The 17387-nt window shown below is 36.6% G+C and overlaps 1 protein-coding gene across 5 annotated transcripts in view; it reads left to right on the top strand.

Moving 5' to 3' along the window:
* Positions 1–17387, top strand: part of LOC136881119 (serine/arginine-rich splicing factor 7) — a 70178-nt gene that overhangs the window by 38483 nt on the left and 14308 nt on the right. For 3 of the 5 annotated variants that reach the window (XM_067153767.2, XM_067153766.2, XM_067153765.2), the window contains exon 5: positions 16790–16846. In XM_067153767.2, coding sequence (XP_067009868.1) covers positions 16790–16846 — 57 coding nt within the window. Of the gene's footprint in view, positions 1–16219; positions 16847–17387 lie in introns of all 5 variants that reach the window. The other 2 variants (XR_010860986.1, XR_010860985.2) reach the window with 2 other exon arrangements.

Raw genomic sequence — 17387 nt, 5'->3', positions numbered from 1 at the left:
CTGTCTGTCTGTCTGTATGTATGTATGTATGTACACGCATCAATAGAAAACGGCTGAAGAGAATTTAATGAAAATCGGTATGTAATGTCGGGTGATGAACCACTGTAATCTAGGCTACAAGTTATTTTATTCACGTTGAGTTAAAATGGTAGTTTAGGGGAAGGCCTGAAATGTAATTCTCAAATAAGTTATTTATGTTATTAGTGGTCGTTACATAAAATCAGCTTCATGGTCCGTATCGCACTTCAATAGATTCACAATGAAGTATTTATTTATTTTCCACCTAGTCGATACAATGATTGCCTAAGGCAATTTTTATTGGTCAAAAGTGGTACATGTTTCGTATATTATCAACATCTTCAGCCACATAACACAGTTTAGATGAAAAATATAAAATTGACAAAGTAATGCTTTAGAGGAAGTGTCCTTGAAATTAACATAAGATTGACAAGATTAAAACAAACAAATAACTCAAGAGAAAATATATAAATTATTTCTACAATAGAAAGCAGTCGTCAAGGAAACACTTGTACAATATTCCATAGAGAAATTGTCCTAATAAATATTCTTTTCTTAATAATCCATGAAAAAAGATCAATTTATAAATTAAAAATTATACATTTTATAAGTAATTATCGAAATGAAGAAATCCTGATATCACAGTGCGGCTCTTATTATTAATGTAGATGAAAATATAACTAATTCCTAGTTGTCAAATCTTATTAAGCCTGCTTTCCTTTGGAACAGTAACTCCTGTCATTCTTTCACAGTTTTGCGCCGGGTGTAATATTGATGATGCGTTCTTCCTTGTTCTTGCACCTGAGGAGGAGGAGGAGGAGCGGGGGATATAGGTGTGTCAAGAACTTCCTTGCTGTCACCTATAGCTTCAACTGAGGAGGAACAAGTTGTAGGGCTATCTGTAGGTGGAGAAATTCCAATTCTTTTTTCTTGATCCTTCTCAAGCATTTTCAAATATACTAGAATTTGATAATATAATGGATTCTTATATTCTACAGCCTCATTAAGGTTATCATTTTTCTTTACAAGTTGGTCTAGATGAATGTACAGGTCTTCATATGTGTTCATTAAGCTGCCCTTTTTTAACTTTTTTATGATGGTCAGGTCTTGTTCTATGTTTGTAAATTTATGACCTGTGGCAGTCATGTGTGATCCCATTGCTGAGAATCTTCTATGTTTTTCAGCAATGGGATCACACATGACTGCCACAGGTCATAAATTTACAAACATAGAACAAGACCTGACCATCATAAAAAAGTTAAAAAAGGGCAGCTTAATGAACACATATGAAGACCTGTACATTCATCTAGACCAACTTGTAAAGAAAAATGATAACCTTAATGAGGCTGTAGAATATAAGAATCCATTATATTATCAAATTCTAGTATATTTGAAAATGCTTGAGAAGGATCAAGAAAAAAGAATTGGAATTTCTCCACCTACAGATAGCCCTACAACTTGTTCCTCCTCAGTTGAAGCTATAGGTGACAGCAAGGAAGTTCTTGACACACCTATATCCCCCGCTCCTCCTCCTCCTCCTCAGGTGCAAGAACAAGGAAGAACGCATCATCAATATTACACCCGGCGCAAAACTGTGAAAGAATGACGGGAGTTACTGTTCCAAAGGAAAGCAGGCTTAATAAGATTTGACAACTAGGAATTAGTTATATTTTCATCTACATTAATAATAAGAGCCGCACTGTGATATCAGGATTTCTTCATTTCGATAATTACTTATAAAATGTATAATTTTTAATTTATAAATTGATCTTTTTTCATGGATTATTAAGAAAAGAATATTTATTAGGACAATTTCTCTATGGAATATTGTACAAGTGTTTCCTTGACGACTGCTTTCTATTGTAGAAATAATTTATATATTTTCTCTTGAGTTATTTGTTTGTTTTAATCTTGTCAATCTTATGTTAATTTCAAGGACACTTCCTCTAAAGCATTACTTTGTCAATTTTATATTTTTCATCTAAACTGTGTTATGTGGCTGAAGATGTTGATAATATACGAAACATGTACCACTTTTGACCAATAAAAATTGCCTTAGGCAATCATTGTATCGACTAGGTGGAAAATAAATAAATACTTCATTGTGAATTAGTGGTCGTATCGATAACTACTACATAATTAACATAACTTTAGTTATGTCGTAAGTTAGTAGTAGTTATGTAAGAAGTTATTAAATGTCCGATCACTTATGTCTTATACATTGTTACCGTACCGCATATAATCAGAGATATTCGTGAATTTGGATTTTTGTTACTAAGTCCATATCAGTGACGAGTCACGAGAAAATGGGTAAACAGAATTTAGTGAAAATCGGTATGTAAAGTCTGAGAATGAGGAACTACAGTCTACGATATAAATAATTTTGTAGGACACCCTAATATCAGAGTCGAAAGAAAACTAATGTGAAGGCCTGAAATATAGAAAGCTCATAAACTTTATCAACAATAACATTACATTGACCATTATTTGTTGTGATGTGCTTTTTGTCTTCTGTTTCCGCTCATCCCTGATAGATAGGATTACTGCAGCGTACCTAGGTTTTTTTAATTTGCTTGACATCGCAACGACACAGGTAGGTCTTATGGCGACGATGGGATAGGAAATGAATAGTGGTGTGAAGGAAGCGGCCTTAGCTTTAAGGTACAGCCTGGTGTGACTGGTGTGAAAATGGGAAACCACGGAATACCATCTTTAGGGTTGCCGGCAGTGGGGTTCGAATCCACTATCTCCCGGATGCAAGGTCACAGCTGCGCGCCCCTAACCACACGGGCAACTCGCCTGGTCGTACCAACTGTAACAGCATGCCTGTATATTGACGGGAAGTAGCTGGGGAGTAAGATAACTTTCTTCTTTAGCATGCCATTCCTCTGGTTCGTACATTATCTGATATATCTGGTACGTAACACACTGGTTCATCATAGTATTCGAGTTATTCAATCCCTACACTGAAGCACTGATTGGAATGAGTAGTGTGCATATTTGACTGGAATAATGACAGAGGAGTGTTCACGGCAGTCTGCGACCTGGTTATTCCGGCTGTGGAACTTTGGACTCATTGGTTCGGCACAGTAGTACTGTTCGTTGAAAGTGAGAAAGTGTGCGGTTTTTTCATTTGATCGAGTATCTTATATGATAACATTGCTTTCAATCGCTACATTCCTTCTGACGTTTTTGTGATGACCTATGTTGAATTCAGTTAGGAAAACCACCAAGTCAGTCTTCCTGAGAATCCCGTAGCGAAGCACGGGTACATCAGCTAGTATATATATAAATCTGTGCTGCTACAGGACTCACACAGGTGATGTCAGAATATGTGTATGCATCAGAAGTCCAAAGTATAATACATATCTGCCTACTTGCTAGGCATTCCATTGCCAGACTAAAATGTCGGGTATGAGCACTGACTGTTCAAAATGACATTCAGGGGAAACAGGAGGAAAGACTAGAATGATACAATAAGAGGAAGGAGATATAAATTAATTTTTAATGCACAAAATGAGGCAGGTGTAATACCTGTAAATTCATGGTGGGAAATTTGGTTGGCATGTTTAACTAGTTAAGTGATCTTATATTACAGTATGTTGCAAGAATAATCAAGAGTTTTCAAGATGTAGGAGTACTAGTGTTTAATTCTTAATTTATCCTGATAGGGTTCAGTGGAACCCTAGAAGTGATATCTAGCTTAGTTATAGTTCAACAAATAGCTTTTACTTGTATTTGCCATTAGTTGCTTGCAAAATAATAGCAACATTTTCCTTTGCGGTACCACTTCTGTCTTGTGTTGTTGGGATTTGGTCATTTGTACCACTTCTGTCTTGTGTTGTTGGGATTTTGTGCACATACTGTATATACAGAGTTATTACTGAAATGTGACCACATACGTACACCTTAATAAGTCTTTTATTGCCCGTACAGTTCGTGATTTCAGTAAGATGCCAATAGTTGTCAGGGTCTGACCAATCTGGCTATGAGTATTTCCTTCTTTACTCTATAGCTCATTGCATGTTAAGAAAACAGTATTGCTCTTATGACAACAGGGTTGCTATATTGAACGACTCTGCTCATCACCGTCACGGAAAAACGGTGGCACATAAATGAATTCAGCATGTAAGTTAAAGACAAAAAGCGGAAGAACTAAGCTACAAATTATTTTTATGAACTAAATGGGATGGGGGTTTACAAGGGCTCTTGTGGTTTCTACAGAATCAGAGGTAAACTACGACACATAAAAAAAACCTCAGCATTGAAGTGTAAAATTGGGGGAGAAAATAGACAAATAATTGTTACCATATGGGTTCGAGGGGTGGGGGAAGCATTGAATTGTGTTTAATAAATTTCTGCAGGCAATAAAGGCTAGAAAACTGATGCAACAAATAAATACTGTAGATGACTCTACAAAAGATCACAGTATTAATGCTAAAGAAAGAAATCACACACATAGGCTTCTCATAATCCTCACTCAACACAAGAGTTACACGTTGATTTAACGCCTAAAAATACACGTAACAAATAAATACTGGAGATGAGTTCACTGCAGAAGTGAGCTGCCGGTGGTTCACAGAGTGAGGGACTACACGAGGCTTATACCAGAGCAACACAGAAGAAGGAAAATGAAGGAAGGCAGTGAAGCGATGGCTGTTCCTGCCATTGAGCTACCTCCCTACAAATGTATTTATGAAAGAGAAAAAGTTATGAATTTATTTTAATAACTCACGGGCAAATACCTCAATCTTTTTATGTATCTTTCATAATACGTTACAAAGTACAGTATAATATCCCTTAGTTACGAGGAATTATGGATGTCCCAGAGGGGGGTGTGTTCACTCCTTGTAAGTCCATAAGAGAAATACCCACCGGGCGAGTTGGCCGTGTGGTTAGGGGCGCGCAGCTGTGAGCTTGCATCCGGGAGATAGTGGGTTCGAACCCCACTGTTGGCAGCCCTGAAGATGGTTTTCTGTGGTTTCCCATTTTCACACCAGGCAAATGCTGGAGCTGTACCTTAATTAAGGCCACGGCCACTTCTTTCCCACTCCTAGGCCTTTCCTGTCCCATCGTTGCCATAAGACCTATCGGTATCGGTGTGACGTAAAGCCAATTGCAAAAAGAAGAGAGAAATACTGTTTTCTTAATGTGGAATGAGCTATAGATATTATGCTTCAGTATTATATCCAGGTTTCATAAGTGGTTTTCCTTAAAATCCAACTCGTTCTGAATTATGGGAATTGAGAAGCAAATCAATAAACTGGAAGTTAGAATTATAACATTTTAAAAGAATGTAAAAATTTTACAAACTGATGAAATAGAGGCAGGGCTTTACTGCCACCTATTTTCTTGGTATGCACAAGTAGGCAGACAGAAAATTAATTTTAATGGGGAAATTGAAGCGGTGCAACAGGTAATGTATCGATCTACTATCTTCCAAATGGCTGTTGCCGGTAGACTCTGACATATCTTCAGATACTTGCCAACATCACGATTTCAGAGTATTAAGCAATAATTTATTAAATACCTGAAATCTCTCCAGAAAACTTAAGTCCCAGCCAGGGGTAGAAGAAAATAGAAATAATTCAGTAGCCAGCCCCTTTTTATCAGGAGCCAGCACATTTTTCGCAAATATACATTATGAACACCACAGGTTAGACTAGGATCAAGCTACGTATTATTTTTGAAATGTGGCCTTAAGTCATATAGTCTCAGTTCATATAAGAATGGAAATTTATATTTTAAAGAGATACTAACCGAAATAATCACCAGTCACCTTCAAGGTCAGTGTCTTTTAAAATTACACTACATGTGCCTGTTTGATTTCCCACCAGTAACATTCAACTTGCTTAACAATGCAAACCAACCTTCAAAATCAGTGTACGGTCTGTTTTTTTTTTTTGCAGTATGATAAGATGCCATGAACAATGCATTCATATGCTGTAACATATTAGCATTTATTTTCTTGTCACACCTCACTAAAAGTGCATATTCGGGATTTTTTATGAAACTTTCAGCCTCCTGCCGCCCCCGCGGTGTAGTGGTAGCGTGCCTGCCTCTTACTCGGAGGTCCTGGGTTCGATTCCCGGCCAGGTTACGGATTTTGACCTGGATCTGAAGGCTGGTTCGAGGTCCACTCTCTCTACATGATTACAATTGAGGAGCTATCTAACGGTGAGATGGCGGCCCCGCTCAAGAAAGCCAAGGATAACGGCCGAGAGGATTCGTCGTGCTAACCGCACGACACCTCATAATCTGCAGGCCTCCGGGCTGAGCAGCGGTCGCTTGGTAGGCCAAGGCCCTTTGGGACTGTTACGCCATTTTTTCAGCCACCTGACACTTCGAGTGAGGATAGGATTTTATAGGTTAGTATGTTTTAAACATTTCCAGTTTAAATGGTCCTGAAAATCCGGATACACCTTTTAGAATGTTTGTCGGCAATACTACGAAAGTTACTGCATAATTTACACTTCGCAATTCCTTCTTCATAGCACAGCCACGGTAGTCATTCAAGCTACGATTCTCTGCATTGTGTATCATTCTCATACTTCTCTGAATCGGTAACATTCAGCTTGCTTAACAATGTAACCAAACCTTCAAAATCAGTGTAGGGTCTGTTATTTTTTGCAATATGATAAGATGCCATGAACAATGCATTCATATGCTGTGACATATTAGCATTCATTTTCATTACACACTTCGCTGAAAGTGCTGAAATTTCCGTTTGCCTGAAAATTGAAATTTTGACGTATTTTTGATGTTTGACCTGTCATTGTCTTGAACTCCATAAATTTCACGCTGGTCATTGTCGTCCTGAAATCTACAGTCGACACTTCCATTAAGTGTTTTCTCACATTCACTCCCTTCTGTATCACTTTGTGTTACATTTACGGGGCCTACTTACGAAGAAATCTGAAAGAGTACACTGTTTGTTACTCGCATCAGTCAATTTGTGCGGTTTTGTTCGTTTCAGTTTGCCAGTTTTCTCCAGTATAGCACAGAAACAAGAAATACACCAGCGTTAAATGGCTTCCGAATTCGCGGGCTTCGATGTCTGATGCTACGTTGCCAATTCTCCATACACGCACAGGAATAAAAACAATCGTATTTATAAAGTGCAAACTGTTCAATACCAAAATGCTGTAATTAAATTAAAAGAATAAATATTGTTCGGTGAAAATACAAGAATTGATAAACACGTCATTCCGTATGTTGTAAATGCAAAGAATGAATTCCACGGGAATTTACAGTATCAGCACTGCTTTGGCGGCAATAGTTGAGGAACGGCTAGTCACGGGAAGGATGGCGGTAAATTAGTGTTTGTGGAATTATTTAACGTAGTAGTTCTCTGAATTTCTCCACAACTCTGGTCTGATCTTTGTACTCGGCTACCGATAGCTGATCATCTGTAATAGAACTCGATGTGTTACGATATGTTCATATGAAAGGATACTTGTTTGACGGGTTACAACGGTATCTCCCATGACCGCTAGGCAGCTCCGGTGCAGAACTGAAACGCCCAGTTCCAAGGTACGAAGAGCAATTACAGAATTCAAGACTCTGCCAAAAGCACAGAAAATGTTGATTGCACATATTAAAATATATGAGCTACAGAAAAAAACCGTGAAACGCCACACGACTTGTTACTTTGTAAAGTAATGGGAAAGTACATGTAAGGGAACTCCGGATTTCAAAAAATAAATTTTCCAAACCGAATTTGAAAATACAGGCGCCAGGTAAAAGTTTCAGGCGCCATGGCGACTGGGCGCCCGGTATTTTTCGACCCCTGGTCCCAGCTCGTGTGGGAGTAAGTACTTTTACTATGACATTCTTAACATTCACCGTTTCCTTTGCGTAGGAGTGGTCATCGTCACTTTATGTAAGTTTAAAATGCAAAGGAAAGAAAGGAAACTTCCTGACCTGAGGCTCTGGTATCAGGAGACAGAACAGCCCATCCCTTGTAGAATGCATATGGATGAGCTCAAGGCTTCATTCTAAGTTGTTTTTGCCAATCTCAGTTGCTTTCTCATAACTGAACAACCTTCATTTTTAGTAACCCACATGCAACCTTGACTAAGTCAAAGTATATGTTGTTTCTGTTTTCATTTCAAGAGTTTGTATACATACTTGTAATGTTTCTTTATGTGTGCGATGCCTAAAAGCTGTGGAGCCATTTTATGTATCTGACATATCTTCTGCAAAATGTTTATTTTCCAGATTTCACAAATATGAGTACAAAGGCTTGAGCATGATATTCTTTGAAGTTAGAGAGACACTAGCGAATTGTTAACAAATAACCGTATAAATTATTTTTAATGGCTGAATTTAGATTTGGGAAAGTGTCTGCAACTAATTCATGCTTCGTTGATAAGTTCATGAATTATTCAGATTTTATTATTTTATTTGTTGAAGCATGAAGTTTCAACTTAACCTTACTTACAAACTTTATATTTTCAGTTCACTTCCTTTTCCTTTATGAACAACTTAGTATAGGGAAAGAGCAACTAAGCAGTGCCTAACTAATATTTTCCTTTAAATTTGTGGCCAATGACTGCAATGTTTGGCCACTTAAAACAACTATAATTGTATTTCTATATTCTGCAGAAATTGTATGCTATTGTTTAATTGAAATTCAAATATTGGTTTTCTTCTTGAAAGACTTTCTAGATTTACATATATCTTCTTACATTTGCTATCTATCAAATAATCAACAAAATATTCTTTCATTATTTCTTCCTGTTGTCAAAAGTTTGGATAATTAAGTAGTTCTCTTAGTGGCAACTGTTGAATGACTGTTTTCTTCTTTGTTTAAGGAGATATACTCATTGTTATAATTATGTCATGAATTGGAGCAGTATTTAAACAGTTGCTGAAAGTAAGTCAGATATGCTGATCTTAGCTGCAGTAGACCAGCAGAAGCTTCAAGAGAATGGGATTCCAGGTGGGCCTCGAGCAGATTGCGCTTCAGTGTCACAAAAAGAGTGTATGGAATGCAGACTTCAAATCACAGGTACCATCCAAGTTGGTGACAAAGAATCGATGAAGTGAGCCATTTCAAGTACCTTGGCTCTGATATCTGTGCAGTTGGTGACACCATTCCTCATGGCTAGACTCTTGCCAGTTCAGCCTGAATACTGGCATTTTCTGGGACACAAAAAACCTTATCCTTTTGAAGGGAAAAGTTTCCTGGAGTGTTGTGCGTCCAATTGCCCTTTCTGGATTTGACTGCTGGACGCCTCCTAAAATGCATCAGCCTTCATGTAAGGGTGATATATATGCTCCATTGCTCCGTAGTATGTGCACAACTAAACTATGTTAGAAATAATCATATACATATGGTCATGGGCCATGGTTCCCATAGGGGAAAGAATGTGTGAAAATCATGTGAGATGATATGGCCTATCCTGCATAGCAAGGGGCATTTGGTGGCCAAGACAGTCGTGTACCTGAATCCAGATGGAACAGGCAGCCTAAAAAATGGCTTAACTGCATTAAAAATTATATGAAGCCCATTGACATGTCTCCCAGCAATGTCCTGGATTGATAGTCAAGGAGTTGACATGCCAAGAAAAGGACACAGATCCTCCACCAGCAGGGTAGACACTTGGAAAATGGGGACTAATATTCAGTTGTCTTTTATTCATATTGCATACCTAATTAAAAGATATAAATTTCTTTATGATTGACCTGTATTTAACTGTGATTAGTGATTACAATAGTATTTAAATATTTTATTATTAAGGTCCACCTTTTCAGTACAAACTGTACAATGTTTCACATTACCTACGTTCAGGGACTAGTTTCAGCCTAACTGTAGATCATCATCAGCCTTAAAGCAAATCACACAAATATATTGAAGAAATTAAACAGTGTATAGACACAAGGGCCTTAAAAAAACTGTATGCACAACTTATAGAATTGAAGTTAAGATTGGTTACATAACATAAAATTCTGTTGAAAGTACAAGCAATTTAAGACAGTGTAGTGTCAGTGACATAAAAATGGTATGTACATACCATGTATGAATTGAGGTAAGGATCAAGAGATGTGCTGCACTACATTAAAAAGATGCTATTTGATAGAGATTCATTGCTATTATTATTTTGGTTAAGAATTTTATTCATTTTTCGTTTTACTTCAAACCTCACTTCCTCCTGTTTTTCTATTGACAATTTACTGATGACTAGTTCAGATTCTAATACTATGGTGGTAATGGTATTAAGGAGCTTTAACATAAGATACTTAGAACATGTCAATGCCCTAAAATATAATACATTTTCAGCAGTAGGACAACACATGCACAATTACAATCACAAGTTTACTGACATTAAGCAGGATATGGAAATCCTCGAAGTTATGAATAAAGGACCCCTTCTTAACATAGCAGAAAACTGCTTTATGCATTTGGACCAATATTTTAATCCAAATTACAATCTGAATGACATTTCCAAATAACCGAATATTTTATATGACCTGCTCATTCATATTTTTAGAAACACAAAATCAAATAGTCAAGGTCCGATTTTTCGTTCTATTCACAGTACTTTACTTAGGCAATCGTCTGCATCCCTCAGCCCCACCTTGATCCTCTTCCCTTCCTTTCTCTCCTCTCTTCCTCCCCACACCTCCTCCTCTAGGCTTCGGTAAAACCTCATCTACTCCACTCAGTCACGCTTCATATCCAGCTTTGCTCAACACGTTGCAGCACGAGGTGATTCCCTTACAAAATATGTCATTTAATTATATTCCTCCCCCTAACATAACTGTATCTTAGCTGTCATTTAACCAGGTCGACTGTACGGTCCGTATTGAACTGTGAAATCCAACTCCCTTTTAGTTACCACTATATATTTAGACCTCCATGTGCAACAATCATCATCTTTCAAGATTCTTAAAACAGAAGAGCCCTCCTAACATCATGCATCGCATTCATGTATACTGAACATGTGAATATCTTGAGAAGACAGCTTAACTTCGGCTCAGTTGAACTTTGAATAAAAAGCAGCATATTTAAGGAGCCAGCCTTAATTGAACTTCTATGTATCATCCTTAACCAGCATTTTAAGAATCTCTATCAAAAGCAACTTCTTAATGTAGTGCAGCGCACCAGCATTTTATGAATCTCTATCAAATAGCATCTTTTTAACGTAGTGCAGCGCATCTCTTGATCCTTACCTTAATTCATACATGGTATGTACATATCATTTTTATGTCATTAACACTGCACTGTCTTAAATTGCTTGAACTTTCAACAAGAACTTTATTTAACCAGTCTTAACTTCAATTCTATGAGTTGTGCATACAGTTTAACAGTTTTTTAAGACCTTTGTGTCTATACATTGTTCATTTTCTTCGATATATTTGTGTGATTTGCTTTAAGGCTGATGATGACCTACAGTTAGGTCGAAACTAGTCCCTGAATGTAAATGAAATGTGAAATATTGTACAGTTTATATTGAAAAGGTGGATAATAAAATATTTAAATACTATTGTATTGCATACCTGCCATCTTTCCCGATTTGGGCGGTAGACTCCCAATTATTCTATTATTTCTCCCGATTTTAGCTCTTTTTGTGAAATTAAAACATTTGTTTTCAAATCCTGCCATTTCAGCTTTGTACGCCTGTGGCGGGAAGTCCTTCGCTCATTGGCCACTTTCAAATAAAATATCGACATTTATTAATACAAGAAATGCGTACGAATGTGCTGTGTTTGTTGAAACCTATATATCGATGGTCTACCTCTCATTCTCGCATGCTATATTCGTGTTCGTTCACATCAGTCTAATCAATTGTAGAGACGAGTTTCTAGATTTGGAGTTTTTTTTTTTAGCAATTTAATGACAGAATTGCAAAGATAGTGACTAGTGACTTTTCCAGAGATTTTAGGAGCTATTTGGAGACAGTTCTGGCAAATTTTAATTAATTATTTGATATAAGTAACCTTGCGCTTCACATAATCGCACGGGCGCATGCATTGCAATATATTAATCTATGCATGTGTTAAATAATGGCATCTAAGTGGATGACTGATACACACATGTGGAGCACGAGTTCATACTATTTTCGCATGGCCTATCAGAGGCCGATCATCTCGCTCACATACTTCCTGTGAGGGAACAGAGATGTGTAACTCTTAGCCTTGTATAGCAACTGTCGGGTTTTGAGATGTAAGTGTTATAATATATACCATACTTCTGTATTGTGTGAAACCTGTAGAATAAGCAGTTTTGACCAATTTATCTCTGAATTTTCCTGATTTTCTTATCGAAATCTACTGATCTTTTTTTGTTTTTTTGTTTTTGTAAAGTTGGCAGGTATGATATTGTATGTGTAATGTTCTGCTGAACAAATATTGAGGAAGTGGATGGATGTTTGAAGAGCGATTTTGATCATATAATGGTGCCAGATTATGCCGAACACTATACTGGAACGGTCACAATGCTATTTGGAGGGAGAGTTTCAGGAAAAGGATATGATGACAAAGATGGCTTTAAGTAGTTTCTGTACTGGAGATTGTTACCAGAATCTCTTGGACACAAGATGATTCTACTTGTAATATTGACAATGTGAAGGATAAAGTTGTGTTTCAGGGAGCACAACTGCTGATCTGTGTTATTGCCTGTGGACTTCAATGATCTTGGAGTTCAACATTATTAGCAGCAGTCTTGCTTACTGTAGTTTTGACATGCATCATAGTTTCCCCACTAAAGCTCTTACATTGACCACTTGAATTATTTACGTATATTAAAATTCACTTTAAGGAGTGGCTTTCCTTATTTTTACATATTAATAATCATTTTATTTTTTGAGATCTTGACATTTTTTATTTTGACTTGTATATTCCATTGGCAGAATCTTAAAATCATATTAAACATGTAAAATAGTTCTCTAGAATGCAGAAGGAACATATTTGAGTAAAACTACATAGTAATAGAAATAACAGAAGATAGTCTGTTGGATGGAAAAGGTAGGCAAACTTCCTTTTATTTGTGGTGTATGGCCCAGATTTGTTCCTCGGTTTTTTCGGGTAGTCATGAGTCGCTAATCATTTACTAATCTGCATTTAGGGCAGTCGCCCAGGTGGCAGATTCCCTTTCTCTTGTTTTCCTAGCCTTTTCTTAAATGATTGCAAAGATTTTGGAAATTTATTGAACATGTCTATTGGTAAGTTATGCCAATCCGTTACTCCCCATCGTATAATTGAATATTCGCCCCAATTTGTCCTCTTGAATTCCAACTTTATCATCTTATTATGATGTGTCCTACTTTTGAAGACACCACTGAAACTTATTTGCCTATTAATGTCATTCCACGCCATCTCTCCACTTTCAGCTTGGAATAAACCACTTATAATATAGATGCTGATTCCCATAGGGAACCTGAAATATTTGCTCGAGCAGTTCGTTTCCTTTCTCCCAAGTATTCCCAGCCCAAACTTGGCAAAATTTTTGTAACGCTACTCTTTTGTTGGAAATCACCCTGAACAAATCGAGCTGCTTTTCTTTGGATTTTTCCAGTTCTTGAATCAAGTAATCTTTGTGAGGGTCCCATACACTGGAACCATATTCTAGTTGGGGGTCTTACCAGAGACTTGTATGCCCTCTCCTTTACATCCTTACTACAACCCCTTAATACCCTCATAACCGTGTGCAGAGATCTGTACCCTCAGTTAGACTATGCGTGATACATTGGAACTTTTAAAATCGTTTCCTGTCGTAACTTTTATTTTAGTTAGCGACTTTCAGCATATCAAATAATTTGCCGTTTACTTTAATACAAAGAAATTTGTTCTTAAAATTCTCATTGCTAAACCTTTGGCTTAATAGGGAAAGTACATCTTTGTGTTTGCTAAAAAAGACACTCTACAAGGACACTTGCGGACCAGTGCATAATTTTAAGAGCATCTTTTGGATATTGTCGGTTACGTTTGATGTCTTTGATAATACTGGAGACGTAAGAAAGTACCTCATCTGGTACTAGTGAAGCTACTGGTTCTGCTGTAGTAGAATTGGGAAGGTTATCTTCATAATCGCTTAATTTTTCCCTGATTCTACTAAAATGTAATGATCGCAAATTTATTTCAAAAAGTAAATTACAAGTAAAACTTACATTTTGTAAAAAGTGTACCTGTAAAACATTACTGAAAGTATTTGTTACAAGTAATTTGGTTGTTTTTACTCATTTTCTTCCCAACTCTGTTGCCCAGTATTTGATTAGAATGTTAGAACACTTGGCTCTTCTCCTGTTGCTTATCCCATACAAAGTCGGTGAGGCAATTCTATATTTAATTCTGGACAGTCCAAGGCTTGAATTTATGGAATACTAATTGAGGGCACCCTGCATCCTCTCCCTCATATCTCTTGTCCTGAAATTCTGCCTGGACATGTAGGATTACTCCCCCCTCACAAGGAACCGTTGCAGAGTTGTTGTTGACAATCTTGACAAAACCCACAGCATAGAACAGTGGTGGGTCCAAAGCAGCCTGTGGAAAATATTACATTTTGCAGCAACCCGTAGCCCTTCAACAAGGATGAAGCATCTGTGGAGATTGCATAGGCCCTACCTACAGGTTCATGGCAGTGCTGCCACCTAGGAATGCTGGAGTACATGTTGCATTAGTCTTTGGTGGTCAGTGCATTAACCTGGTTGTTGTGCATTGTCATCTAGAATAGCGAGGCACACTGCACAAGTCTGTGCATATGAACATTGTGTGCAACCTCATGAAGAGTATTGTTAAGGGTTTATTTTATTATTGTTTACGTGAATGTTTATAACTGTTAGGTTCTTCAGCCTGCTGAAACTAATTTTTAGTAATAAATTTATAAATTATCTGAAAGAGAAAACACGTGGTAACAGTATTATTCTTGAAAAAATTACTGAATTTATTTGTTACAGGTAATTTGATTACTTTTATTTAGTTATTTCCAAACTCGATTGCCCGGTATTTGATTAGTGTTTCTATAAGTATAATACTGTTGCCATATGTTTCCTTTTTTCAGGTAGTTAATAAATTTATTACTCAAAATTAGTTTTGGCAGACTGAAGAACGAAACAATTATAAATTAACTGAGTCAAAACTAAAAAGAGATGGCTTCAGATATTGCCAAAAAAGAAATTGTTTTTTACACTAATGTACATTAATTGGCACGTCTTTAAAGAAACTATTGAGCTTTTGTCTTGAAAGTTAAGCGTTATTTCCATTTCGGTTTTTTTTTTTTTTTTTTTTTTTTTTTTTTTTTTTTTTTTTTTTTTTTTTTTCCTGTGGTGAACATCCATTCTTCTGTACTGTATTCAATTTACATCAGTTGCTTGTGAAAATACCATACACATACTGCCATAGAGCTATTATTGCTCCAAGCTTGGAAGTTTTGTTGAGATTGTCTTTGACAGCTCCACAGTTGTCCCTTGTCAAATTTTCTTCTCTCTGGCCAAACTGAAAACTAGCTATCCAGTTATCCTGGGATTAACTGGCAACTCCACTGATGTATGGTCATCTCACTTACAGTACACATCATGGCTGAAGTGAAACATTTCTTCTGTAATCCCTTTTTCCTCTTATGCATGTTTGTTTCTACAGTATTGTTTGACAATGAAGCAAACTCTTATAGTAGACACATGGTGAAGCACTGCTGTTAGTTATAACAAAGAGTATGTGTACTCTTCCTCAGATATGTTACACGTCACTTGCTAAAAGACTATAAAATATTTTTGCCTACGAACAGTCTCGATGGAAATCTTCTGAATTTTATTTTGGCAAAGCCATAAAGATTATGTAAACGTCTCTCTTCCCTACATTAATTAAAGAATTTGTTACTACTTATTTGGTGTATAATGTGGGTATTTTAGCATCCTTGTTTCTCCCACGTCAAGGAGCATTGTATTCAAATCTTTGTACTTAGCACTTTTCGAACCTCTTAGTACTGTTACAGAAAAATGGCATGTATGTAGATCATCTTGTGTAGTCAAAAAAAATTAAATGAGTATTTGTTCAGTGGGTTAATGATTTGTGCAGCTGTAATTATACCTGTCCAGGTCAGAGATTCTCCAATCTTTATAAATTGTCATAAAGCATGGGAACATATTTTCTACAAATTAGCATTAATTACAGAATGCTAATTTTGTATTACTTTTTTAATTGTTCTGATTCTCAGCACAGACATATGTTACCACACTGACAATTGCTTGGTTTACTTCAGGGTTGTGTGTGTTGATAATGGTATTCAGAGGTGATTGGATTGGTTTTATTGGTTGGAAATCAATCACTGTTGGTCCCCTTTGGTGACTTCTGGTTGGTGGCTGATGGCCCGCAGAAAATGGTTGGACTTCTCTACCGAGACTTCTGGAGGGTTTGATGATGGGTAGCTTTGGCGAGGATGTGATGATGGTGGGATGATGAGATTACATGGTAAACTTTGAGATGATGCCAGGTTGAGAGAAGGTGGTTTTGGTAGGTATTGATTTTCTTGTAAACAATAGATTTTTACCTTAGGTATTGAGACTAATAATTGTTGTGGTGTTTAAATTTACTGATATTTCACAGATGTCAGGCATCATTGTTGAAGACAACCCTGTAAATTAATAAATCCTTTGCTTATGTTATCAGGTGACCTTAGAGAAAATGAAATATTTTTCAGGCTTATGTAAAGTATTCTTAGGGTTATGAATTTCCTTTGGCATGCTGACTGTTATATTTAAAGAGAACCAAATTTTAGGTTTCTCTAATATTTATGTGTGTTGGTAATAACCATTCTGCTTATGTTGTTTAGATCTGTGTATTCCAACCAACAGTCCAGTAACCGTGACAAGCCAGGCCCGCGCGGAAGGCAAGTAGTATTTAGAAATATAGCTTTTGAAAGACATAGTTGTAACGCTTATAAATTTGTTATTACTTATTTTTGCTATAAAGCACTGGCTTTGCAATGCTTTGGAATGTCAGTATGTTTTCTTTTTCTCCCAAGATTGTGCATCATATTGTGTTTTCATTCAATACAGTCAATCCCATAAGATTCAGTTTTCTTACTACAGTATAACCGTGTTAGGTCAAATGAATTGGGACCAGCATCGAATCGGGGTAATAAAAATCCAGGTTAAGCGGAGAATATGAGGAAAAGTCAGAAAAGGACAACATATGTAAATATAGAAATTTTCCTTTATATTGAACAAGATCCATTAGAAAACACATTTACAGATTACAAACATGTTATAACTTGTAACAAACTCTATACAATCAACCATATAAAGATTGACTGGCAAAGAAATATTCTCAAACCGTGGATAGCTGGTGGCCGAAAATATCATACTTCGAATCGTATTACCTGTACAATATGTTCATGCTATTTCAAAGAAGAGGATTTTCGAGGTAGT

The sequence above is a fragment of the Anabrus simplex genome, chromosome 9 (assembly GCF_040414725.1).
Source record: "Anabrus simplex isolate iqAnaSimp1 chromosome 9, ASM4041472v1, whole genome shotgun sequence".
Classification (NCBI taxonomy): Eukaryota; Metazoa; Arthropoda; class Insecta; order Orthoptera; family Tettigoniidae; genus Anabrus; species Anabrus simplex.
The sequence above is the reverse complement of the archived record's forward strand: the minus strand, read 5'-3'. Positions and strand labels throughout refer to the sequence as shown.